The sequence below is a fragment of the Blennius ocellaris genome (assembly GCF_963422515.1).
Source record: "Blennius ocellaris genome assembly, chromosome: 12".
NCBI lineage: Eukaryota > Metazoa > Chordata > Actinopteri > Blenniiformes > Blenniidae > Blennius > Blennius ocellaris.
Window position 1 is genome coordinate 28422775 of NC_137661.1, and position 25462 is coordinate 28448236.

The 25462-nt window shown below is 48.5% G+C and overlaps 1 protein-coding gene across 1 annotated transcript in view; it reads left to right on the forward strand.

The window, feature by feature from the left end:
* slc9a7 (solute carrier family 9 member 7) overlaps nucleotides 1-25462 on the forward strand; it is a gene marked incomplete at its 3' end in the record, with an annotated part of 28528 nt that extends 3066 nt beyond the window's left edge. The window contains 16 exon segments of the mRNA XM_080506929.1: nucleotides 441-643; nucleotides 2436-2513; nucleotides 3346-3422; nucleotides 3513-3625; nucleotides 3710-3815; nucleotides 4754-4895; nucleotides 5754-5859; nucleotides 7169-7257; nucleotides 8533-8646; nucleotides 9606-9717; nucleotides 9786-9939; nucleotides 18475-18535; nucleotides 19491-19573; nucleotides 20871-20976; nucleotides 25186-25313; nucleotides 25315-25462. Of these exon segments, the coding sequence (XP_080363055.1) occupies nucleotides 441-643; nucleotides 2436-2513; nucleotides 3346-3422; nucleotides 3513-3625; nucleotides 3710-3815; nucleotides 4754-4895; nucleotides 5754-5859; nucleotides 7169-7257; nucleotides 8533-8646; nucleotides 9606-9717; nucleotides 9786-9939; nucleotides 18475-18535; nucleotides 19491-19573; nucleotides 20871-20976; nucleotides 25186-25313; nucleotides 25315-25462 (1820 nt within the window).

Here is a 25462-nt window from a genome sequence, read left to right on the forward strand (position 1 = left end):
TTATCATTTCCTGTGAAGACAGGTGGAGCTCCGAGGTTCTGATACACATCAGATTACATTTCAATAACATAATTAATAACTATCTTTGATGATTATTAATCATTATCTATAGCCAAACTCAACATATATGGTTCCTAGTCATTCTTATGAGGTAAGACATCCCTACACACACATATATGTGTGTATATATAAATAATATTGTAAATCAGCTGTGATTTCAGTGTTTAATAAGTGTAGTTAGATGAATAACTAACGTGTCTGTTGTGGTTTCTCCACCATGGCTCTTCACAGGATCCTGCTCGTCGTTGTTGTTGTTGTTGTTGTTGTTGTTGTTGTTGCAGCTGTTGAAGGAGGAGCAACAGGAAACGTGTCGTCCACTTTAGCTTTGGGCTCCACGACGTCCAGGTTTTCAGACAAACGTTCCTTCTCGCCTCCGTCAGGTTTGCTGGTCGGCGTCATCCTGCGCTACGGCATCCCGGCCACCAGCTACCACCACAAGACCCCCCCCAGCTGCTCGCTGCAGGAGGGGCCCGCCAGCACCCTGCTGCTCAACGTCAGCGGCAAGTTCTTCGAGTACACCCTGAAGGGCGAGATCAACTCCAGAGAGATCCACAATGTGGAGCAGAACGACATGCTGCGCAAGGTGAGGCAGGAAGTACCTTCTTCTGCCGTCCGTCGCCAACACTTCTAGCTCCGACCACCACCTGGAAGTACTTTAGTGGTTCAAGACATGTTAGCATCGTCGTCGTCTTTAAGCTGAGAACTTTAAAAGAAGCAAAATATGAGAAAGCTGCAGACAACTTGTGAAATCTGCTGCAACTCAGGTGCAAACTCAGCTGGGCCTGAACCACATAGTAGTAATAATAATAATAATTATTATACTATCTACTAGCACCCTTAAAGTCCAGTGAAATGTAAAACCCTACTTTGTAAAAAACGATAGTTGGGGTTCTACTTGTAAGGTTCTCCGACTCTGCCCCTCCGCTGTTGTCGCATAACAAAGTTATTTGAAGTTTGAATCTCCAGCCGAGGAAATCGGGGGAATCCTTCTTCGTGGGCGGAGCCTATGTGTGACGTCACGAGTTGTGCAGATCTCGATCTGTTGTGTTTATATCGGCTTGTTTCCTCTGAAATATCCAAGTTTTTACAGTGTTTTGAAGTTCTAGTCGGCGTTTTATGAGCCTTGATGAAAGATTGAGTCTGGAAGAGACCAGAGAGGAGGAAAGGAGCACGGGTGGCGGGAGCCGCTAGCTTGCGCGGCTCGTGGCTGGAAGCGTCTTCTGCTTCCTCAAACATGTTCCAGACGGGGTCACCGACGGCAGAACCACCTTCTGTGTCTTCTTCATCAATCACTGGGTTTGAAATGACCACGATGATGAAATCTGGTTCAATTCAGCCTCTTCGTGGTCAAAACTCTGATCCTCCATAATGTAAACACAACTTGGGCGTGTGCACAACTCGTGATGTCACTGTTATTGTCAGAAGCTCCGCCCAGCAGAGGAAATAGCGCCGTTTATCGGCTATTTTCTCTCAGATTGTCGTGTTTTAACATTTGACCTTCAGCCAGTTAGCAGGAAAACGTTCTAGAAGAGACACCAGAGGGTTCTGGAGGTGGAACCTTCATTTCACTGGGACTTTAAGACATACAATTTAGTTCAAAGTGTCAAATTGTGAGTGACATCAAAGCATTAAAATTCAATCAGCTCAATGTGAGGAAGCTTAAAAGTATATTACAACATAAAATATCAACACGTCGTCACAGTAATGTTCAGTATCGTCCAATCGCTCTTCACGTTTCAAAGAAGTGAAGAAAAGCATCACCGTCGTGTTAAAATGGCCGTCGTCTTCCAGGTCAACGGGATAAATGTGACTTTTCTCAAGTCTCAGGAATATTTAGTTTCCAGTTTCTTTCAACGAGGAAAGACTCTTATTTTGACAGTCGAGGCAGCTTCACCTGCAGGTTTGGTATGTGGAGAGACGCAACGACAAAACTACCGTGAAGCTGCAGAAGAGCTGAAACCAGTCGACTTGACGAGAAGTCAAATATCAAATTGAATCACCCAACAACTGTTCACGTTGCTGGAAAAGGTTAAAATAACTATTTAATTCATGACGGTGTAGAAAACAAACGCAGTTCAAACAAACTGCTGAATTCACTGAAAACCATGAAAGCAAATCAAAGAAGCAGTTTGTTTCTATTTCGACTGTTTCCTGAGTTTTATGTCCTCTGGTTCACGTCGTGACCAGAAAACTACCAGGTGACGTGAAGATTCCATGCTGTCGACTTCAGGAAACGTCAGTCTGCAGCCTGAAGTCAATAGAAATGTAACTTTAGATGTTTGCTGCTTTTATTCTCATCTATTGGAGTTGATTAGTGTGACGGTCGATCCTGGAGAGAAATCCCCCTCTGTAACTCTGCTCCTTGTCTCCTCCAGGTGACCTTTGACCCCGAGGTGTTCTTCAACATTTTGCTGCCTCCAATCATTTTCCACGCCGGCTACAGTCTGAAGAAGGTGAGTCGGTCTGGAGCTGAACAGGAAGTGAGGTCAGGTGAACACATGCTCTGCCTCCATCGGCCTCCATCTGCCTCCGACTGCCTCCATCGGCCTCCATCCACCTCCGACTGCCTCCCACTGCCTCTGACCGCCGCCTCATTGGCCAGTGGGCTCAGTGAGACCAGCAGCCATTGGCCAGTGGGCCTCGGGGCCGTCGGGACACAAGTGGCACTTTGTCAAAGAGGAAGTCATGAGCAGATGTCTTTCGTTTCCTCTGGTGTCGCGGCGACAGGAAGAACAGAAAAACCGTCTGACGGTGACGGTTTCTGCTTTCGATGGTTAACTTGTTCTACTTTGGTGGAGCTTCTGCTGCTTTCATGTCTTTGATGTTTAATGACTGATCCTGGAGAGAGAAATGTGTTTAAACGGCTCATGACTGGTCTTCATGTGATGTCACACTTGTTCAAAGTGATAAATCATGTCCTGCAGCATGAAGGCCCATGTTCTGCTGGAGCAGGACGACCTCCTGACCTCCTGACCTCTCAGGCTTCAGACTGGATCGATGTGACGGCTTATTTTGTCACCGTCTTCTGAAGACACACATTCTCTTTGTATTTCTCTACCGTCAGTTTTTTTTTTTTTTTTTATTTAATTTTTTTTGCTGACCCAGACTGGCCCCCGACTGGCCCCCACTGACCCCGACTGGCCCCCGGAGCCTCGGGGTCTCGGCCCTCAGTGTTTACAAGACCTTCCCTATGCCAGCGTGCAAAATGTGGACTGTCTTTTTTTTGTTTTATTTTGAAAGTGTTTGTATTCCTGCTCCTCACCTCCGTTTCCTGTTCACTTCCAGAGGCACTTCTTCAGGAACCTGGGCTCCATCATCACCTACGCCTTCCTGGGCACCGCCACCTCCTGCTTTGTGATTGGGTGAGACCGACCCCCCCGACCCTCTGCTCCTCCTTCACTGTCGTCACTCTGCTGTTTGTAACGGACGACCCTTGTGGCGGCGCTGTGCAGGAACCTGATGTACGGCGTGGTGAAGCTGATGCAGGCGGTGGGACAACTGACCGACAAGTTCTACTACACCGACTGCCTCTTCTTCGGCGCCATCATCTCCGCCACAGACCCGGGTACGAGGACCCCTCCGGGGCCACGTGGACGATAAGAAGAGGAAGAACAGCGTCTGATGGGTGTTTGTTGTTGCGTCTGCGCAGTGACGGTGTTGGCCATCTTCAACGAGCTCCACGCCGACGGCGACCTGTACGCTCTGCTGTTCGGCGAGAGCGTGATGAACGACGCCGTGGCCATCGTGCTGTCCTCGTGAGTCACACTCTACGCCGATGATGTCATCACAATAACTTCATGGTTTCTCACACACTCGGCTGTCCAAACGTCCTCCTCAGTCAGAATCCACATTTGTCTTGTTGTTGTTTGTTTAACGAGTAAAACAAGGTACATTTTCCTCGTTTACCCGCAAATAAATCACTTTCTTGTCCAGAGATGAACAAACAGGATGAGACGTGAACATGTGAACATTTCTTGATAAAGAACTGAACGTTAATTTGGTGTCGTCAGTCGTTCACGAGACGGATATTTTGATTTTGGCCATTTCCAGTTTAACTGGTGGTGCCCCATTTAATTATTAAATAATAAATAACCAATTTATTCAAATGAATAATCTTTCAATAATACATTATTTTTGATAATAAACTTTTAGTTACTCAATCACGTCAGGAGTTGTTAACGAGCAAATGACAGTTTACTTCCATTAATAATTACAATTTTTCATAAATTACTTCCAGTGATTTATTACTTACAGTAATCTATTACTTGCAGTAATTTTAATGCTAATAACCATAAATCCCAACATGTAGAAGGAAAACATTCTCTGCCTTAAAAGAAAAAAAAGAAAAGCAGTTTGATTTTAATAATCTTCTTTCAACATGATGCAGGACTCCTGCATGTTCTTCAGTATTCCTAACGCGCGGAACCTTGACTCTGAGAAAAGCCTCTGAATGAGTCTGAATATGAGGATTTCTCAGACACACAAACGTTTCAAGCTGCTGGATTTTGAGCTCGAGTTTAAATTCCACACGGAGGTGCGAGACGACAGCAGAGCGTTGAACCCTGAGCCTCCCTGCTGCACCGTCACCTGCTGCACCGTCACCTGCTGCGTCACGCGTTTCACCGTCTCCGAGAGTTTTAATGTGAGAGAAAGTGCCGAACGTGTCCAACGTCTCTGAGCGTGTGTGTTGCAGGTCCATCGTGGCGTACCAGCCGGCCGGCGCCAACACCCACATGTTCGACGCCTCGGCCTTCTTCAAGTCCGTGGGGGTTTTCCTGGGTATCTTCAGCGGCTCCTTCGTGATGGGCGCCGCCACTGGAGTCGTCACTGCTCTCATATCCTTCTCACTGCAGCTCTTCACGCTTTCTGAGAGTTTCAAACAAAAACTACTTCCCTGGTTCATCCACTAACTTTGACTGCTGTCGAAATATGTCAGAAGATTCTTTTTTCAACCTTTTTTTTTTGCATAAATCTGATCATCAACCTCAGTCCTGATCAAAACTACCAAATATTAAAAACTACATTTTTTTTTTAACTCTTTAGATGCCAATTTAGAATATGAGTTCACTGATTCTGGGAGGTGAAAGACACAATTACCTATTTTCAATATAATAAATGACCAGAGACCATAAAGGTATTACATGTTATCAGTCTTGGATTTGTCAAAGATTAGTTATGTAATTGACTTATTGACTTAGTTAGGGAATTGAAGCATATTTAGGTTTTGTGCAGCATCAATTAAAAAAAACAAACCTCCCCTTAGTGGCTGTTTTCATCCACTAACTTTACTGCTGCAAAAAGATAACATACATTTTTTTTTAAAATTTTTTTGGCATAAATCTGTTAATCAACCTCATTCCTGATCAAAACTACCAAAAATGTTATCATTTTTAAATGAACCATTTAAATGCCAATTTAGAAGCTAAAAACAGTGAAAGTTGAGATGAAAACAGCCTCTAGCGCCACCAAAGGCAGTACATTTGCGTTATTGACCTACTGAAAGTTTTAAAATTGTATGTAAAAGTAAACGTCCTGAGCAGAAAACCCTCTGAGCCACACAGTGAAGGTTCTGGAGGAGTTCAGAGGAAACAGTGACCCCTGGTGGACGTTTCTGCCCTGAACAAAGAGAAATGACCAGCTCTGCTCTTCACAGGCGTTGAAATCAGTTCTGTGGCTCTTTAACTGTGTCCAACGTCACCAAGTTCACCAAGCTGCACTGCTTCCCTCTGCTGGAGACGGGCCTGTTCTTCCTCATGTCCTGGAGCACCTTCCTGCTGGCCGAGGCCTGCGGCTTCACAGGCCAGTCCTCTTTTATTTCTTTTATTTCTGCTACAACACTGTTTTTCTACCTTCTTGAGCCGAGACACACTGTTTACTTTGTAAAATCCTTAAGTCACACCTCCACCTGAAAATGTTAAAATGTTAAACTCTGTAGCCTCTATTAACAATATAAAGTCTTTCTCATCAAAGACATGAAAGTCATTGTCATCAAAGACATGAAAGTCATTCTCATCAAAGTTTTATCAACAGGAATCCAGTAAATCCAGAAAGCAAGGACTTTTTTTAATAGTGCCTCCCTCAGTGTGAAACCTGGACCTGATGGATGAAGAGCTGAGATCCTGGTTTTCAAAAACTTCTCCATCACTGTCACTGACACAGTACTTTGATACAAGATGGTAGCAGGAGGTGGAGATGAACCACACTGACGTCTGTCACTTTACATTTCACCGGCAAAGTTCTGTGCTGCCCTCTAGTGGTGAAGAGTATTTATACAGGATTACTCTGCAACACACCGTCGCTGTGAGATCAAAGGTTTTTTTAGAACAAAATGTGAAATGTGATCATTTCCTGTGGCTCAGCTGACGATCTGGAGGAAACACCAGAGGGTGAAGAACACTGTTAGGGTGTTTTATGATCCCCCCCCCCCCCCCCAAACAAATGTTAGTATTTAGTATTTTCTGTACCGTTATGTTTTCAGTTTTTCTCCTGTTGAGGCTGAAATCTTTCAAATCAGTAGAGAAACTTTCTGAACCATCAATTCCTCCACTATTGGAGAATAAATGGTAAAAGGTTCATGTTTTCACTTCCCTAAAATCAATATTCACTTTTACTTTGTAACGGAGAGTGAAGATGTGACTTCCTGTGAGGAGCGTCAGTCTGCATCTGGTCTGCAGCTGGTCTGCAGCTGGTCTGCATCTGGTCTGCAGCTGGAGCCTCCAGACGAGGACATGTTGACCTTCTGCAGCCTCGACTTCACTTCATCTGACAGATTCTGTTCTGATTCCAGCAGCTCATGTTGTTGTTTGTGCTGAAAACTGAGAAAACCACCAGGGACCTCAGAGTCTGTTAGTCATGAAACCAGGAATTAAACCCAGATTATTATAATAATTATAATTATTATTATAATGAGCTGCAGAGGAGATGAACAGATCCTTTATGACACGATCGTGAAGCAATGAGAGGAATGAAGGTTGGTTTTAGTGGCTTGTTTCACTGGACCAGGTGAGTCCTTGCCTGGACCAGGTGAGGTCCTGCCTGGACCAGGTGAGTCCTTGTCTGGACCAGGTGAGTTTGTGTTTTGCTCTGAAGCCTCCATGTTTCCCTGCAGGCGTGGTGGCGGTTCTGTTCTGCGGCGTCACTCAGGCTCACTACACCTTCAACAACCTGTCGGAGGAATCCACCCAGCGCACCAAGCAGGTACCAGTGGCACATCTGGACACTACACAAAGAAAGGCTTTGAAGTGCCCTGGTCCAGGTGGGACCTGGTCCAGATGTGACCCTACTCGGGCTGCGTGAGGACGTCCTGACGAGACCCTCTGGTCTCTGAGACGTCGTGACGTGACCCTCTGGTCTCTGAGACGTCCTGACGAGACCCTCTGGTCTCTGAGACGTCGTGACGAGACCCTCTGGTCTCTGAGACGTCCTGATGGGACCCTCTGGTCTCTGAGACGTCCTGACGGGACCCTCTGGTCTCTGATGAGGCCCTCTGGTCTCTGAGACGTCGTGACGAGACCCTCTGGTCTCTGAGACGTTCTGACGGGACCCTCTGGTCTCTGATGAGACCCTCTGGTCTCTGAGACGTCGTGACGAGACCCTCTGGTCTCTGAGACGTCCTGACGTGACCCTCTGGTCTCTGACGAGACCCTCTGGTCTCTGAGACGTCGTGACTCGCGTTAAAAGAAAAGCGCCGTTCAGCAGGAAGCTTGACCATTTTCTGCCGAGTCGCCACATTTGGTCGCTTCCTCATTCTGATCGGTCGGTGTCGCAGAACGACGTGTCGGTTGTGCAACACGTTCATGTCGCTTGTGTAAGAATTTAAGAATCGTGTTAAATATTATAACACACGACGCTTCTGTTTGTCCCGCTGAGGGTTCTAAACGAAGGACAGCCGGGCTGAGACTCGTCCTCCACTTCATCCCTGAGCCGGGACGGGTCGGGTCTCCCGTACTGATGATGGGTTGTTGCCATAGCAACGGTTGTTTTCACTCAGACAGGATGGCCCGGTCGTACCCAGTACCAGGGATTTATGGCGGCTACTAGTGGTCAGACTCGTTATTACAGCGTCGATGACGTAACGAGGTCGACGCTTCACGTCGGACAAACTCAGGTTGTGACGAACGTCGGATTCTTGTCAGTTTTGTGCTTTCAGGCATGTCGTCAAAGTTAATTTGCAGATTATTGCTATTTTAGCTCCCGGAGACTCGTAAAGGACGAGATGAGGTTGAAAACGCCGCCTTTCATTGCTTTATTACACGTTCATGATCCTGGTTGAGATCAAAGCTGAACTGAGGACAATTGTTCCTCTTTGTTTGTGTTTTTATTTGTTTCCTCGTCGTCGTTCTGTGATTCAGAGGAAGTGTTGACGATCCCCCAGTCCTCCGTCCACTTCAATGATCAACCTGTCAATCTTGTATTTACCGTATTTCTCCATTTCTACCCTGAGATCCCGATAAATGTTCCGTTCTATTGCAGCTCTTTGAGGTTCTTCACTTCCTGGCTGAGAACTTCATCTTCTCCTACATGGGCCTCGCGCTGTTCACCTTCCAGAACCACATCTTCAGCCCCATCTTCATCCTTGGAGCCTTTATATCCTTTCACTTCTGTTCATTAGGTTCTAGAGCGACATGGGAACAGTGACGACCAGGTGAGGGTGGTTCTGCTCTGTGGACTGAAGTCACATGACTTTAAGATATTCCGTCACTGTTTCAGCCGCTCTGGTTCTTTAGGCTTTTCTTCCTTTTGCAGTTTGAACTGTTTTAGCTGTTTTTAGTCTGTTTGAAGATGTGTGGGACTAAAATAGGAATAAGATCTAGAACAGGGGTGTCAAACATGCGGCCCGGGGGTCAGAACGGCCCCCCAGAGGATCTAATCCGGCCGCCATGTGATTTATTATCATTTTTTAAAAGTATAAAAATGAAAACTGACAGGCTGATCTAAAAACACTCGATTGGCAAAAATGACATTGAAAACATCCCTTGGTCAGAATTTGACCTCCGACATTAATGCATCTGTGGAGGTCACATGACGCAACGCCTTTCACAATAAAACAATGAGTCAAATTCATGTGAAATGATACTTTAAACACGTAAACTCAAAGAAATTTCCAGATGGTGACAAATTGTTTTAATTCTGAATAAAAATACGATATCTAGATACCGGTGACTGAGGGTTTTTTTTTTTTTTTTGCAACTATATCTGATTAACTTTAATATGTATATTTCAGAATAGACTGACAAATCCTTGCAGTTACAAAAGGATCAAAGGGATGAAAGACTTTGACATTTGTCCAGATCTGCAGTTTAATATGTTCTGTTGTACTTGTCGGGCCTCCAGAGGTCAGATCAGGTGGATGTGGCCCCTCAACTGAAACCAGTTTGACCCCCTGGTCTAGAATGAATTCCCACGTCGTGGTTTGTTCTGGCGCCACCATGAAGGACCAACCAGCGCTGGAGGGAGGCGGCTTCCTCTGGGTTAGAAAAAAGAAAACCTTGTTCTGCCTCGTTCCTCTGTTCCCTCCGTCAAACGTTCCTTGACCCAAACATCAGATCTCCATCTTCATCGGCCGAGCGCTCAACATCTACCCGCTGTCCTTCCTGCTCAACCTGGGAAGGAGACACAAGATCCGGAGGAACTTCCAGCACATGATGATGTTTGCAGGTATTGAAAGCACCCGGTCGGTCTCGTTCGGACCCCCCCGGCCGGACTGACGGGTCCCCCGTGTGCAGGTCTGCGAGGCGCCATGGCCTTCGCCCTGGCGATCCGGGACACGGCGACCTACGCTCGCCAGATGATGTTCACCACCACGCTGCTCATCGTCTTCTTCACCGTCTGGGTGTTCGGAGGGGGAACCACCCCGATGCTGTCCTGGCTGCACATCAGGTGAACCACTCGCCTTCCGCCGCACCACGGAACCTGCCGACGAGGCGGCGGCGGCGGCCATTTTGACAGGGCGGAACCGTCCTGCCAGCAGGTTATAGGCGACTTTACTCTAGTTGTCTGTTTAAAAGAATTCACTTTATGTCTCTGCATCGAGGTCATTACATCACCTACATGTTGGGAGATTCATACGTCTGAGGTTCTCCTGTGTGAGTGTGGAGAGGTGTAGTTTGACGCTGTCTCTTCTCTCCTTCATCCACATCGTAACCAAGTAAAATATATATATATATATATATCCACAGGCCCACTCGTAAGGTTCAACAGTTTACTTTTCAAAGAAACAAACAAAAGGGTGGTACAGAAAAAATGTCCAAAGGTGTTCCAGGTCAGTCTCCACTGTTCTGCACGGAAACTGTTCTTTTTTAAAATATACAGCCTCTATTGGCACGTTTCCATGAAGGTCAGCGGCTCTTTGACGGAAAGCGAGTCTTTGACGGAAAGCGAGTCTTTGACGGAAAGCGAGTCTTTGACGGAAAGCGAGTCTTTGACGGAAAGCGAGTGTTTGACGGAAAGCGAGTCTTTGACTGACGGAAAGCGAGTCTTTGACTGACGGAAAGCGAGTCTTTGACAGAAAGCGAGTCTTTGACAGAAAGCGAGTCTTCTGCAGGCGACGGTGTTGGCCCGGTCCTGCAGCCTGGTGGGGGGACCAGGAGATGGCGCCAGAGCGCTCCACTCCGTCTCCCAGTCCTTCCCTGTCAGAACCACAAACCTCCGAGGCTTCAGGAGAACCTTTGAAGTAGCTGGACTCTTTGAACTCCGACGCCTCAAACCGTTTCTGAGTGTTTCTGCAGAACCTGGTTTCACTTCGTCTGTTGACCGACGGCGAAGCTCCGGGGCTTTAATGTTGGTCACGATAAAGAGGATTACTGTGTGTGTGTGTGTGTGTGTGTGTGTGTGTGTGTGTGTGTGTGTGTGTGTGTGTGTGTGTGTGTGTGTGTGTGTGTGTGTGTGTGTGTGTGTGTGTGTGTGTGTGTGTGTGTGTGTGTGTGTGTGTGTGTGTGTGTGTGTGTGTGTGTGTGTGTGTGTGTGTGTGTGTGTGAGCAGGCTGTTTAATATGAGTAATGCCTCCTCAGGCGGAGCAGGAACTATTGTGTCGGGTGGAGGTTTAGAGCACTGCCAAAACCACCCGGTGAACCCGTCGCCATGGCAACCAGAACATGTGGTGCACGGCAGTCGGAAATCAGCCGAGCTGCTCCGAGGCCGGGGGGGGCGTCCTCTGTGGCTGTATGTGCATGTATTTGCATACGTTTAGTCTTTTATAAGGGGGTGACCCTTTCAAATGCAGCCTCTTATTGACCCCCACCACCGCCCCCACCACCACCACCACCACCCTAACGCCAAATGGGGGAGGTTAAAAAAAAAAAAGGAATTTGCAGGATGTCATTTACAACAGGAGGATTGGTGGTAGACGGAGCAGCTTCTTGAGGAGGTGATAGAGGTGGAGGAGGTGATGGAGGAGATGACGGAGGAGGAGGAGGAGGTGGTGATGGAGGAGGAGGTGATGGACGAGGTGATAGAGGAGGTGGAGGAGGAGGTGATGGAGGAGGAGGTGATGGAGGTGACGGAGGAGGAGGTGGAGGAGGAGGAGGAGGAGGAGGTGGAGGAGGTGGTGACGGAGGAGCTGTGTTGCTGCCACTCTGCTCTCCAGGTCCTTCCTTCCACTAGTTCTATCAGTACGACCTGATCAAAGCTTTGATCTGATGGCTGCATGAAGGATTTCTGTGTTAAACCTCGTCTCCATAACCTGCAAGGTTCCTCAGGGAATAATGTTGTGAACTGAGATCTGTTGGATCCCGACATGAAGAGTTGATGGTAAAATGTAGAACTGGTCTGAGAGGAGGAGCTGATTTGAAAGACGACGTCCCAGAAGAAGACAGTGTGTCCTCTCTCTCTCCCTGCTGGTTCCAGGGCTTAAAAAGTGTGTTGCTCCAAGCAGCCAATCAGAAATCAGACCCTATATGATGTCATTGGGGGTTCAGCCAATCACAACCAAGGTAGGCTCCTCCCCCTTTGACTCCTCCCACAATCAGCCAGCTCTGCTCTGGCACATGGCGCCACGAGAGGAAGTACTTCCTCCTCTACCCATAGATGGGCGGAGCCAGTCCAGCTCACACAGACACAGCAGATTGTGAACGCAGCTCCTAGGATCAGACGTTCTCATGGAGGAGAATCAAGGAGGAGCTGGATTTGGACGTAGATGCAATGTAGAAAACGAGTGAGGAGGAAAGTAGAGCGCCCTCTTCTGGTCAGGCTGGACATGACGGCTGCAGGACAGACGTGACTCTTTCTGTCTTCAATGTCTTTATGATGCAACAGGTTCAGGAGCAGGAAGTCCCTGCAGCAGCACCTCCTGCAGGAGCAGCACCTCCTGCAGGGGGAGAACCTCCTGCAGCAGCACCTCCTGCAGGAGCAGCACCTCCTGCAGGGGGAGAACCTCAGGTGTCGTATCTGTGTGAACAAACTGACTGGAACCGGTGGAGGGGGGTGGCACATATTTTCACTGTGTGTGTGTGTGTGTGTGTGTGTGTGTGTGTGTGTGTGTGTGTGTGTGTGTGTGTGTGTGTGTGTGTGTGTGTGTGTGTGTGTGTGTGTGTGTGTGTGTGTGTGTGTGTGTGTGTGTGTGTGTGTGTGTGTGTGTGTGTGTGTGTGTGTGTGTGTGTGTGTGTGTGTGTGTGTCACTGCTTCACAGTTGGTTCACCACAAAACGAGGAGACCCCCCCCCACCGTCCACCAGCTTCTCACACACTCCTGCAAAGAACAAATGATGGTGTAGCAGGTTTGTGTAGCAGGTTTGTGTAGCAGGTTTGTGTAGACACTAGAGGAAGTGACCCAGAAGGAAGGAGGTGAATGAAAAGAACTTCTTGCTCTGGAGGCGGCGTGGCGACGAGATAAATTGCGTGGCGACGAGATAAATTGCGTGGCGACGAGATAAATTGCGTGTCGACGAGATAAGTTGCGTGTCGGCGAGATAAGTTGCGTGTCGACGAGATAAGTTGCGTGTCGACGAGATAAGTTGCGTGTCGACGAGATAAGTTGCGTGTCGACGAGATAAGTTGCGTGTCGACGAGAAGTTGCGTGTCGGCGAGATAAGTTGCGTGTCGGCGAGATAAGTTGCGTGTCGACGAGATAAGTTGCGTGTCGACGAGATAAGTTACGTGTCGACGAGATAAGTTGCGTGTCGGGGAGATAAGTTGCGTGTCGACGAGATAAGTTGCGTGTCGACGAGATAAGTTGCGTGTCGACGAGATAAGTTGCGTGTCGACGAGATAAGTTGCGTGTCGACGAGATAAGTTGCGTGTCGGCGAGATAAATTGCGTGTCGGCGAGATAAGTTGCGTGTCGACGAGATAAGTTGCGTGTCGACGAGATAAGTTGCGTGTCGACGAGATAAGTTGCGTGTCGACGAGATAAGTTGCGTGTCGACGAGATAAGTTGCGTGTCGACGAGATAAGTTGCGTGTCGACGAGATAAGTTGCGTGTCGACGAGATAAGTTGCGTGTCGACGAGATAAGTTGCGTGTCGACGAGATAAGTTGCGTGTCGACGAGATAAGTTGCGTGTCGGCGAGATAAGTTGCGTGTCGGCGAGATAAATTGCGTGTCGACGAGATAAGTTGCGTGTCGACGAGAAGTTGCGTGTCGACGAGAAGTTGCGTGTCGACGAGATAAGTTGCGTGTCGACGAGATAAGTTGCGTGTCGACGAGATAAGTTGCGTGTCGACGAGATAAGTTGCGTGTCGACGAGATAAGTTGCGTGTCGACGAGATAAGTTGCGTGTCGACGAGATAAGTTGCGTGTCGACGAGATAATTTGCGTGTCGACGAGATAATTTGCGTGTCGACGAGAGATAAGTTGCGTGTCGACGAGAGATAAGTTGCGTGTCGACGAGAGATAAGTTGCGTGTCGACGAGATAAGTTGCGTGTCGACGAGATAAGTTGCGTGTCGACGAGATAAGTTGCGTGTCGACGAGATAAGTTGCGTGTCGACGAGATAAGTTGCGTGTCGACGAGATAAGTTGCGTGTCGACGAGATAAGTTGCGTGTCGACGAGATAAGTTGCGTGTCGACGAGATAAGTTGCGTGTCGACGAGATAAATTGCGTGTCGACGAGATAAATTGCGTGTCGACGAGAGATAAATTGCGTGTCGACGAGAGATAAATTGCGTGTCGACGAGATAAATTGCGTGTCGACGAGATAAGTTGCGTGTCGACGAGATAAGTTGCGTGTCGACGAGATAAGTTGCGTGTCGACGAGATAAGTTGCGTGTCGACGAGATAAGTTGCGTGTCGACGAGATAAGTTGCGTGTCGACGAGATAAGTTGCGTGTCGACGAGATAAGTTGCGTGTCGACGAGATAAGTTGCGTGTCGACGAGATAAGTTGCGTGTCGACGAGATAAGTTGCGTGTCGACGAGATAAGTTGCGTGTCGACGAGATAAGTTGCGTGTCGACGAGATAAGTTGCGTGTCGACGAGATAAGTTGCGTGTCGACGAGATAAGTTGCGTGTCGACGAGATAAGTTGCGTGTCGACGAGATAAGTTGCGTGTCGACGAGATAAGTTGCGTGTCGACGAGATAAGTTGCGTGTCGACGAGATAAGTTGCGTGTCGACGAGATAAGTTGCGTGTCGACGAGATAAGTTGCGTGTCGACGAGATAAGTTGCGTGTCGACGAGATAAGTTGCGTGTCGACGAGATAAGTTGCGTGTCGACGAGATAAGTTGCGTGTCGACGAGATAAGTTGCGTGTCGACGAGATAAGTTGCGTGTCGACGAGATAAGTTGCGTGGCGACGAGAGATAAATTGCGTGGCGACGAGAGATAAATTGCGTGTCGACGAGAGATAAATTGCGTGTCGACGAGAGATAAATTGCGTGGCGACGAGAGATAAGTTGCGTGTCGACGAGAGATAAGTTGCGTGTCGACGAGAGATAAGTTGCGTGTCGACGAGAGATAAATTGCGTGGCGACGAGAGATAAATTGCGTGTCGACGAGATAAGTTGCGTGTCGACGAGATAAGTTGCGTGTCGACGAGATAAGTTGCGTGTCGACGAGATAAGTTGCGTGTCGACGAGATAAGTTGCGTGTCGACGAGATAAGTTGCGTGTCGACGAGATAAGTTGCGTGTCGACGAGATAAGTTGCGTGGCGACGAGAGATAAATTGCGTGGCGACGAGAGATAAATTGCGTGTCGACGAGAGATAAATTGCGTGGCGACGAGAGATAAATTGCGTGGCGACGAGAGATAAGTTGCGTGTCGACGAGAGATAAGTTGCGTGTCGACGAGAGATAAGTTGCGTGTCGACGAGAGATAAATTGCGTGGCGACGAGAGATAAATTGCGTGTCGACGAGATAAATTGCGTGTCGACGAGATAAGTTGCGTGTCGACGAGATAAGTTGCGTGTCGACGAGAGATAAGTTGCGTGTCGACGAGAGATAAGTTGCGTGTCGACGAGAGATAAGTTGCGTGTCGACGAGAGATAAGTTGCGTGTCGACGAGAGATAAGTTGCGTGTCGACGAGAGATAAGTTGCGTGTCGACGAGAGATAAGTTGCGTGTCGACGAGATAAGTTGCGTGTCGACGAGATAAGTTGCGTGTCGACGAGATAAGTTGCGTGTCGACGAGATAAGTTGCGTGGCGACGAGAGATAAATTGCGTGGCGACGAGAGATAAATTGCGTGTCGACGAGAGATAAATTGCGTGTCGACGAGAGATAAATTGCGTGGCGACGAGAGATAAGTTGCGTGTCGACGAGAGATAAGTTGCGTGTCGACGAGAGATAAGTTGCGTGTCGACGAGAGATAAGTTGCGTGTCGACGAGAGATAAATTGCGTGGCGACGAGAGATAAATTGCGTGTCGACGAGATAAGTTGCGTGTCGACGAGATAAGTTGCGTGTCGACGAGATAAGTTGCGTGTCGACGAGATAAGTTGCGTGTCGACGAGAGATAAGTTGCGTGTCGACGAGAGATAAGTTGCGTGTCGACGAGAGATAAGTTGCGTGTCGACGAGAGATAAGTTGCGTGTCGACGAGAGATAAGTTGCGTGTCGACGAGAGATAAGTTGCGTGTCGACGAGAGATAAGTTGCGTGTCGACGAGATAAGTTGCGTGTCGACGAGATAAGTTGCGTGTCGACGAGATAAGTTGCGTGTCGACGAGAGATAAGTTGCGTGTCGACGAGAGATAAGTTGCGTGTCGACGAGAGATAAGTTGCGTGTCGACGAGAGATAAATTGCGTGTCGACGAGAGATAAATTGCGTGGCGGCGAGATCAATTGCGTGGCGGCGAGATCAATTGCGTGGCGGCGAGATCAATTGCGTGGCGGCGAGAGATAAATTGCGTGTCGACGAGAGATAAATTGCGTGTCGACGAGAGAAATTGCTTGCCAGGAATATTTGCTGGATTAGAGGAGGTGTTGCAGGATTAGGATTAACGGAGGCTCGGGGTGGAGGGGTGGAGGGGTGGAGGGATTGAGGCGAGCAGGACGGAGGAGGAGGTGGAGTTTGTTTCTTATCGGGGAGAAAGTGAGCAGGGCTGGACTCTTCCTGGGGCCCTGGGGGGCCCTGGGGGTCTGAGGCTGGACTCCTCCTTCCTGGGGGGCCCCAGTGGTCTTAATCTGGAGACCAGTCCTCACTTATCTCTCTCTCTCTGTCTCTTTCTCTCTCTGGGTCACTCTCTCTCTCTCTCTCGCTCTCTCTCTCTCTCTCTCTCTCTCTCTCTCTCTCTCTCTCCCTCTCTCTCTCTCTCTCCCTCTCTCTCTCTCTCTCCCTCTCCCTCTCCCTCTCTCCGTGTCTCTCTCTCTCTCTCTTGTGGGGTTAAAGAGAAACGTATAGAAACTGAAGAGAAATGTATAGAAACGTATAGAAACTAAAGAGAAACGTATAGAAACTGAAGAGAAATGTATAGAACCTGAAGAGAAACATATAGAAACGTATAGAAACATAGAAACTAAAGAGAAATGTATATAAACTATAGAGAAACATATAGAACCTGAAGAGAAACATATAGAAACTAAAGAGAAACGTATAGAAACTGAAGAGAAATGTATAGAAACTAAAGAGAAATGTATATAAACTATAGAGAAACATATAGAACCTGAAGAGAAACATATAGAAACATATAGAACCTGAAGAGAAACGTATAGAAACTAAAGAGAAACGTATAGAAACTGAAGAGAAATGTATAGAAACTATAGAGAAACATATAGAACCTGAAGAGAAACATATAGAAACGTATAGAACCTGAAGAGAAACGTATAGAAACATATAGAACCTGAAGAGAAACGTATAGAAACATATAGAACCTGAAGAGAAACGTATAGAAACTAAAGAGAAACATATAGAAACGTATAGAAACTAAAGAGAAACGTATAGAACCTGAAGAGAACCTGAACCCGTCAGTCCAGCAGGACCAGGAAACGGGGGTTGGACAGAATTAAAGAGCCTCTTTAAAATGTGCCGGTTCAGTTTTAATCCCTGTGCTTGGTAAGAGACCCCGGGACAGATGTGAGCATCTGGACAGACCTGGACCTCCGTCTGGAACTCTGCCAGTGGAACCTCAGTCACTGCTTCTCAGGGTTTCAGCCCACGAGTGGAACCGAAGGTGACGGAAGCCGTGAGGCCAGCGTCTGTTCAGGATGGTCTTACTGAGTCGTTGTTGAAACGTTCCGTAGGAGAAGCTCAGAGGAAACATTCACTCTGCAACACAGGAAGCAGTTTCTTCCTTCACAAGCTGGATGTGAAAGTGTTTGGAAGAAATGTTCCAAATCTAAAACAAGAAGTGCCCTGCTGATGTTTGGGTGGAGTACATGGGTGGAGCTTTTGATTTTCAGAGTCAATCACTTTATAAATACGAAGTTCACAGTTTCACTTCATCGTCCTGCTCTGAGCTTTAAAATTCATCCTTTCACAAGCTGTTTCCTCCACTCTTCCACCCGACCGACTCTTCTTCTTCTTCTCCTTCTTCTTCTTGTTCTTCTCCTTCTTCTTCTTCTTCTTCTCCTTCTTCTTCTTGTTCTTGTTCTTCTTCCTCTTCCTCTTTTTCTTCCTCTTTTTCTTCCTCTTTTTCTTCCTCTTTTTCTTCCTCTTCCTCCTCCTCTTCCTCTTCTTCTTCCTCCTCCTCTTCTTCTTCCTCTTCTTCCTCTTTTTCTTCCTCCTCTTCTTCCTCCTCTTCTTCCTCCTCCACTTCTTCCTCTTTTTCTTCCTCTTTTTCTTCTTCTTCCTCCTCTTTTTCTCCTCTTCCTCCTCTTCCTCCTCCTCCTCCTCCTCTCGTTCTGCTTCCTAACAAAGTTCAGTCATCTCTGTTGTTTCCGATGTGTTTTTCCATCTGCAGGAGGAAAATCGTGCCGATCGACAAAGAGGAGCAGAGGTCACGGGGGGGGGGGGGGGGGGGGGTCACCGGGGGGTGTGGACAGGGTGATTCAGGTTGCTGCTGTTTCCAGGCCTGTAATGTTTCCTCTCTTCTTTCCTCCTGTGTCTGCAGGGTGGACGTGGACCCGGACCAGGACCTGCAGCCCTGTGTGGACAGCTTCCAGGTCTTACAGGTGGGGGAGGTCTCTACAGGGGGGAGGTCTCTACAGGGGGCGGGGGGGGGGGGGTCTTCCACCCGCCTCCTTGTGTTTTCATGTAGGAGCTGCAGAAAGTGAAACTCTCCCGCTCCCACTACTCAGTGGAGACTCGGCCTCAGTCAGCAAGTGTCCAAACGTCCAAATAATCCCAGAGGCTCCTGAAGGAGTCTGAAGCACAACTTGTCCATGAGTCCGACTCGTTTCACTCATTATCATCAATTTATCCGATTCACTTTGAAGTGGCAGGAATCGGGTTCCTATTATGAGATAAAGACCAGGTGACCTTGTTCTTCCGTTCGGAGCGATTTTACACGTTTTGTTGGCCACTTTCAGCTTTAAAGCACATTTTGAGGTGATGAGGAGTTCCTCTCTGGACAGAAGTCTCGTTTCAGAGACGACGAGACGGTCCTCAGTGCAAGATTGGACACCGAGAATAAATTAACTGTGCGAATCACATTTGGGTTCCTGGGAAGCAACTTAGGTTGTGTTGAGGGTTTGAGTTAAAAGAGTTGAAGGAGTTGAAGGAGTTAAAAGAGTTAAAAGAGTTGAAGGAGTTGAAGGAGTTGAAGGAGTTAAAAGAGTTGGGCCTTTTCAGCAAGAACTTCAGTTCTGAACCTGGAAATGGTTAAATGGATTTAATTTATGTTGTTACACACACACACACACACACACACACACACACACACACAGTAGAGCTCTGTGGGGTTCGACACGTCGTCAAGACAACAAAAGCAGCTGAACTAAAATCCCAGTTGGCCGCCAGGAGCTGAATCACTTCAGAGTCTTTAATGTTCCGTCGTTACAATAAGTTGAACCCAAGAATTCTGGTTCTGGAACAAAGGAAGTTGAGGACAGAATCCCAGGAGCTTGTGAAGGACGTGAAGGACGAGCCGGTGGTCTGAAGCAGGTCTGAGTTTGACTTCCTGTGCAGGATGGCGCCCAGGCTGGGGGGCGGAGCCAGACGAGGCAGGAGAGCGCCGGGCTCTTCAGGCTCTGGTACTCCTTCGACCACAAGTATCCTTCTGGGTGTCTCATGACTGTCTCATCATGACTGTCTCATCATGTCTGTCTCATCATGACTGTCTCATCATGACTGTCTCATCATGACTGTCTCATCATGACTGTGTCACGACTGTCTCATCATGTCTGTCTCATCATGACTGTCTCATCATGTCTCTCATCATGTCTGTCTCATTATGACTGTCTCATCATGACTGTGTCACGACTGTCTCATCATGACTGTCTCATCATGTCTCTCATCATGTCTGTCTCATCATGTCTGTCTCATCATGACTGTCTCATCATGTCTCTCATCATGACTGTCTCATCATGACTGTGTCACGACTGTCTCATCATGTCTGTCTCATCATGACTGTCTCATCATGTCTCTCATCATGTCTGTCTCATTATGACTGTCTCATCATGACTGTGTCACGACTGTCTCATCATGTCTGTCTCATCATGACTGTCTCATGTCTCTCATCATGTCTGTCTCATTATGACTGTCTCATCATGACTGTGTCACGACTGTCTCATCATGACTGTCTCATCATGTCTCTCATCATGTCTGTCTCATCATGTCTGTCTCATCATGACTGTCTCATCATGTCTCTCATCATGACTGTCTCATCATGACTGTGTCACGACTGTCTCATCATGTCTGTCTCATCATGACTGTCTCATCATGTCTCTCATCATGTCTGTCTCATTATGACTGTCTCATCATGACTGTGTCACGACTGTCTCATCATGTCTGTCTCATCATGACTGTCTCATGTCTCTCATCATGTCTGTCTCATCATGACTGTCTCATCATGACTGTGTCACGACTGTCTCATCATGTCTCTCATCATGACTGTCTCATGTCGTCCTGCATATTGTGTCCACCTGAACAAGCGTCAACACGACGGTCCAGCTCCAAACACACAAAACTAAACCTCAAATGTTTGTGTAGCGGAATTTAACTTTTGGTTTGTTTGTTTTTTTTCAAAGTTTTATTTTGAAATGTTGAGAACACAGATACAATGAAATGATGTGTGGGACTGCAGCCGATTCACACTCGTCCCCCAACATTGTCTTTCTTTCAAAGTACGAACATAAAACTGTAGACGTAAACGAGGCACGAGGCCTTTTGGCCCCCCCGTTCTGAGAACCCTGTTCAGAACGGTTTTGTCTGGTGTGTGTTGGTCGTCCCCATAACAACTGTAGTGAAGTCAGAAGGTGTGGAGCTGGACTTGTGGACATGTAGTGTCCCCCACCGTGACCGAAGACACTTTGAGACACTTTGGGTTTGTCCTTGACGGCGGTCCAGTTACCTGAAGCCCATCCTGACCCACAGCGGCCCGCCGCTCACCTCCACCCTGCCGGGCTACTGCGGCCCGCTGGCCAGCTGCCTGACCAGCCCTCAGGCCTACCAGGTGAGCACACACACTGTACTGAACCCAGCTGCTCCCTGACCCCCCCCCAGAATACTCCTGAACCCCCCCCCCCAGGATGCTCCCTGAACCCCCCCAGCATGCTCCTGAACCCCCCCCCCAGCATGCTCCTGAACCCCCCCCTCGAGTGCTCCTGAACCCCCCCCTACAGCGTGCTCCTGAACCCCCCCCCACAGCATGATCCTGAACCACCCCCCACAGCGTGCTCCTGAACCCTCCCCACAGCGTGCTCCTGAACCCTCCCCACAGCATGATCCTGAACCCCCCCCCCCAGCATGCTCCTGAACCCCCCCTCCTCGAGTGCTCCTGAACCCCCCCTACAGCGTGCTCCTGAACCCCCCCCACAGCATGATCCTGAACCCCCCCCCCCACAGCGTGCTCCTGAGCCCCCCCCCACAGCGTGCTCCTGAACCCCCCCCCCCAAAGTTTGCTGGTTTGCAGTCGTTGGCACTGAAATCTGAAGGTCAATCGCTTTGAGAACTTCGTCTCCATTAATCAGAACCTGACGAGTAGAATCTTCAGATTTTGGTTCTTCATTTTGGAAAAACATTAAACTCCTCTTCTCCTGAATAAAACCAGAGGAATATCTGCTCAGTTCCAGCGACTGTTGTCAAGAGATGAACATGATCCATGTTGAATAAGGCTTGATGTCGTGGAAACGCCTTCAGACCGTCTCTGATCCATCTGTCAGAGTTTATTATCACATGAGCAGAGAGACGGGCTCTATGACTGCTTCCTGAACATATATATATGATATATATATATGATTGATTACCAACCTGCACACTTCATGCCTCTTGTTTAATCCCTGCAAGGCCTTCAAGTCCCTGATTCCAGAACTTCAATATGAAATTCGTCTTTGAGCACTGATGCTTCATGACTCGTCCTGAAGTTGATAAATCCATTCAATCAGATTAATTTGAGGTCACATGATGCAGTGACCTGCAGTGAGGGATGCGTCTTGGTGGTGTCCTTCATCTATTTCCTGTCGGAGACACGAGTTCAGCTCTCGGCTCAGGAACTTATTATTCAATTCTTCTTTAAACAAGAGGATCTGCTGTTTGTCACTTCAGTTCGCGGAGCTTCTGTTGAATCAAAGTGGGTTTTTTTTTTAATTCACTCTGAACTGATGTAGATGCGTTTTTCTAGAAGGGACAAAGAAAGAAGAGTGCAGGATAGTGTTGTCGTCCATTAGGAGTATTTCCTGACAGCCGTCATGGGAATGATCCTGATGAGCAGGACAATTCAGCGGAAGAGACGAACTGAGGGCTTCTGTTGGATTTTCTCTTTTTTTATTCTGGTGTTTTTATTGTGTAACTTTTGATAATAGAGTTTGTGATATTATGTCCTGGTCACTGTCTGCCTGGACCACATAAACATTAAATCCTGGGCGAGAAAACAATCCGATCTTTTGAGTATTTGAAGCTTTGTGAGGAAAATCGACCTCACTCACTGTTTGATGCTCATTTATCACCGACGTTACGTCATTGTTGACCTCAAACGAGCTGAAGTTGATTTCATGAGACTTAAAATACTGTACAAGACAAAATATTACAAACACAAGTGTGAATGGTTCATTAGAATCACTGAACCGAGACGAGAGGCCTGGAGATGAGGAGTCGGTACCAGAAGAAACTGGCTGAATCTGCCAAGTTTCTTCAGTGACGTTGAAGGAAAGTGGGTCTAAGAGGTTTCGGCGCTGATCACAGATGTTCTGTTGATGTGAAGGATCTGCTGGATCCAAACAGACTCCACGATGTTAAGATCAGGACTCTGGGGTTCATCGTGTTCCTTCCAACGCTGTTTTCATCTCGGTGCTTGAAGAGACGCCTCGGCGCCGCCGCACCACTGAGATCAACCGTCTCTGCTGCAGATGTGATGTTTCCCTGCTCGCGTTGCCAGAAGGGAACGTTTCAGACGGACCTAGAACATCAGCAGCCCGAATTCCAAACTACTTTCATACATCATGAACAAGAAAACTCCAAAAAGATGTTTTCCTCCTGCTAAAATGAAAAATCCAAGCTCATGTTGAAGTTTCCTCTCTTCCAGTCGGAGCCTGAAGCTCTCTCTGGAGACTGAAGCTCTCTCTGGAGACTGAAGCTCTCTCTGGAGACTGAGGCTCTCTCTGGAGACTGAAGCTCTCTCTGGAGACTGAAGCTCTCTCTGGAGACTGAGGCTCTCTCTGGAGACTGAGGCTCTCTCTGGAGACTGAAGCTCTCTCTGGAGACTGAGGCTCTCTCTGGAGACTGAAGCTCTCTCTGGAGACTGAGGCTCTCTCTGGAGACTGAGGCTCTCTCTGGAGACTGAGGCTCTCTCTGGAGACTGAAGCTCTCTCTGGAGACTGAGGCTCTCTCTGGAGACTGAGGCTCTCTCTGGAGACTGAGGCTCTCTCTGGAGACTGAGGCTCTCTCTGGAGACTGAGGCTCTCTCTGGAGACTGAGGCTCTCTCTGGAGACTGAGGCTCTCTCTGGAGACTGAAGCTCTCTCTGGAGACTGAAGCTCTCTCTGGAGACTGAAGCTCTCTCTGGAGACTGAAGCTCTCTCTGGAGACTGAAGCTCTCTCTGGAGACTGAAGCTCTCTCTGGAGACTGAAGCTCTCTCTGGAGACTGAAGCTCTCTCTGGAGACTGAAGCTCTCTCTGGAGACTGAGGCTCTAGAGCCTGAAGCTCTCTCTGGAGACTGAAGCTCTCTCTGGAGACTGAAGCTCTCTCTGGAGCCTGAGGCTCTAGAGACTGAAGCTCTCTCCAGAACAAGCCTCTCCTGCTGCCAGAGCCACAAAGAGCTCAGGCCTTCAGGCCAGAGAGAAAATGGACGAAGCCTTTTTACATTCAGTGGGAACAAAAGAGCCTTTTCAGTGAGGAGCAGAGCTCTGAAAGACGCTGTGCTCTGATGTCCTGAACACTGAAGGCAGAGTCACTTGGTGAAAATCCTCCTTTTCCACGTGATCGTCGCCTCCTGACCTCTTGACCTCTGGACCTCCTGACCTCTGGACAGTCACAACATCTGAGCTGCTCGTCTGCACAGCAACGTCCTTTATTTGAGCTCAAGTCTCTCAGTGTTTCTTCCACAGCTGATTTCCTTCGCCGGCTCGTTTTGCTGGGCTCCTGGAGGCCCTCCGGCTCCTGGAGGCCCTCCGGCTCCCGGGGAGGCCCTCCGGCTCCCGGGGAGGCCCTCCGGCTCCTGGAGGCCCTCCGGCTCCCGAGGGGGCCCTCCGGCTCCTCGTCAGGATTGAATGAAGCTCCGTTCCCGTTTCCTCTTTGGTCTTGGATGTTAAATGTAGAAAGTAAATTCTATAAACGAGTGTCAGCTTCTGCATGGCGGCAGAAAATGTGGCGTTTGATGTTTAGTGGCTCAGTACGTTCTCCTGACGTGGCAGTACGTCACGGGAAGATGCTCTAAAGTCTGCTGAGAAGCGGCTCCGCGGTCAGCAGCTGCTCCCTTCATTCAACAGTGTTTTTTTTTTAAAAACATGATGAATATTTTAATGCAGTTCACTGACAGTCTGTGAATAGAAATGATAATGATACAAAGCCGTCAATGCAGCGTCGGCCCCCGGCCAGCCGTCGGTGCCCCCCCCCCCCCCCCCCCCCCACCCTTTCAGGAAATACTGTAATCTTCACAAAGTGGGTCACAGATGTACAGTTTAATTTTCTAGAGAGGCGAAGCAGTTTGTTAAAGAGTGAAAACGACCGTCGGGTTTCTATTCTAATACAAAACAACCACTTTCTCTGTGCAAAGCGCCGCTGCAGCGACGCCGTCGTGTCATTATGTCATTCCTCTGATCCCTCCGCTGCAGTCATCCTGCCTTCGACCCGACGCTAGCTCGTGTTCTCCCCGGGGACACGGCCGCCATCGATCGCCAGCCGCTCAATTACAGCTGTGGGAAGCTCGCGGTTCAGCGCCTCCATGCTAATTCTGCTTTCAGATCGAGGGTCTGAACCGGGTCCCGCTTCTGAACCGGGTCCCGCTTCTGAACCGGGTCCCGCTTCTGAACCGAGTCCTGGGGACTTCAGGCTTTTTCTCTGTTCAGCTGCTTTGTGTGTCACCGAGCAGCAGCCAGTGGTTTCCTGTTGTTCTTTATTTCACTCTCACTGTAATCCTGTCTCACACACACACACACACACACACACACACACACACACACACACACACACACACCCTCCTCACTGTTCCACTCTGGTTTATTTCCAGAACCAGGAGCAGCTGAGGGACCCCGACTCTGACCTCCTCCACGGCGACGCTGACCTGACCTTCATGTTCGGTGACACAGCGATCACGGCCAATGGGGCGTCGGCAAACGCCGCCACCGCTGGCGGCGCCGGGGGGGGGGGGGTCGGGCTGGAGCGCCAACGGAAAGAGGAGCGGCAGCACGTCAGAGGAGGCGCTGGAGCGCGAGCTGGACTCCCGCGAGCAGGAGCTGCTGAGCCGGGGGACACGGCTGGTGTTCCCCATCCAGGACCACATCTGA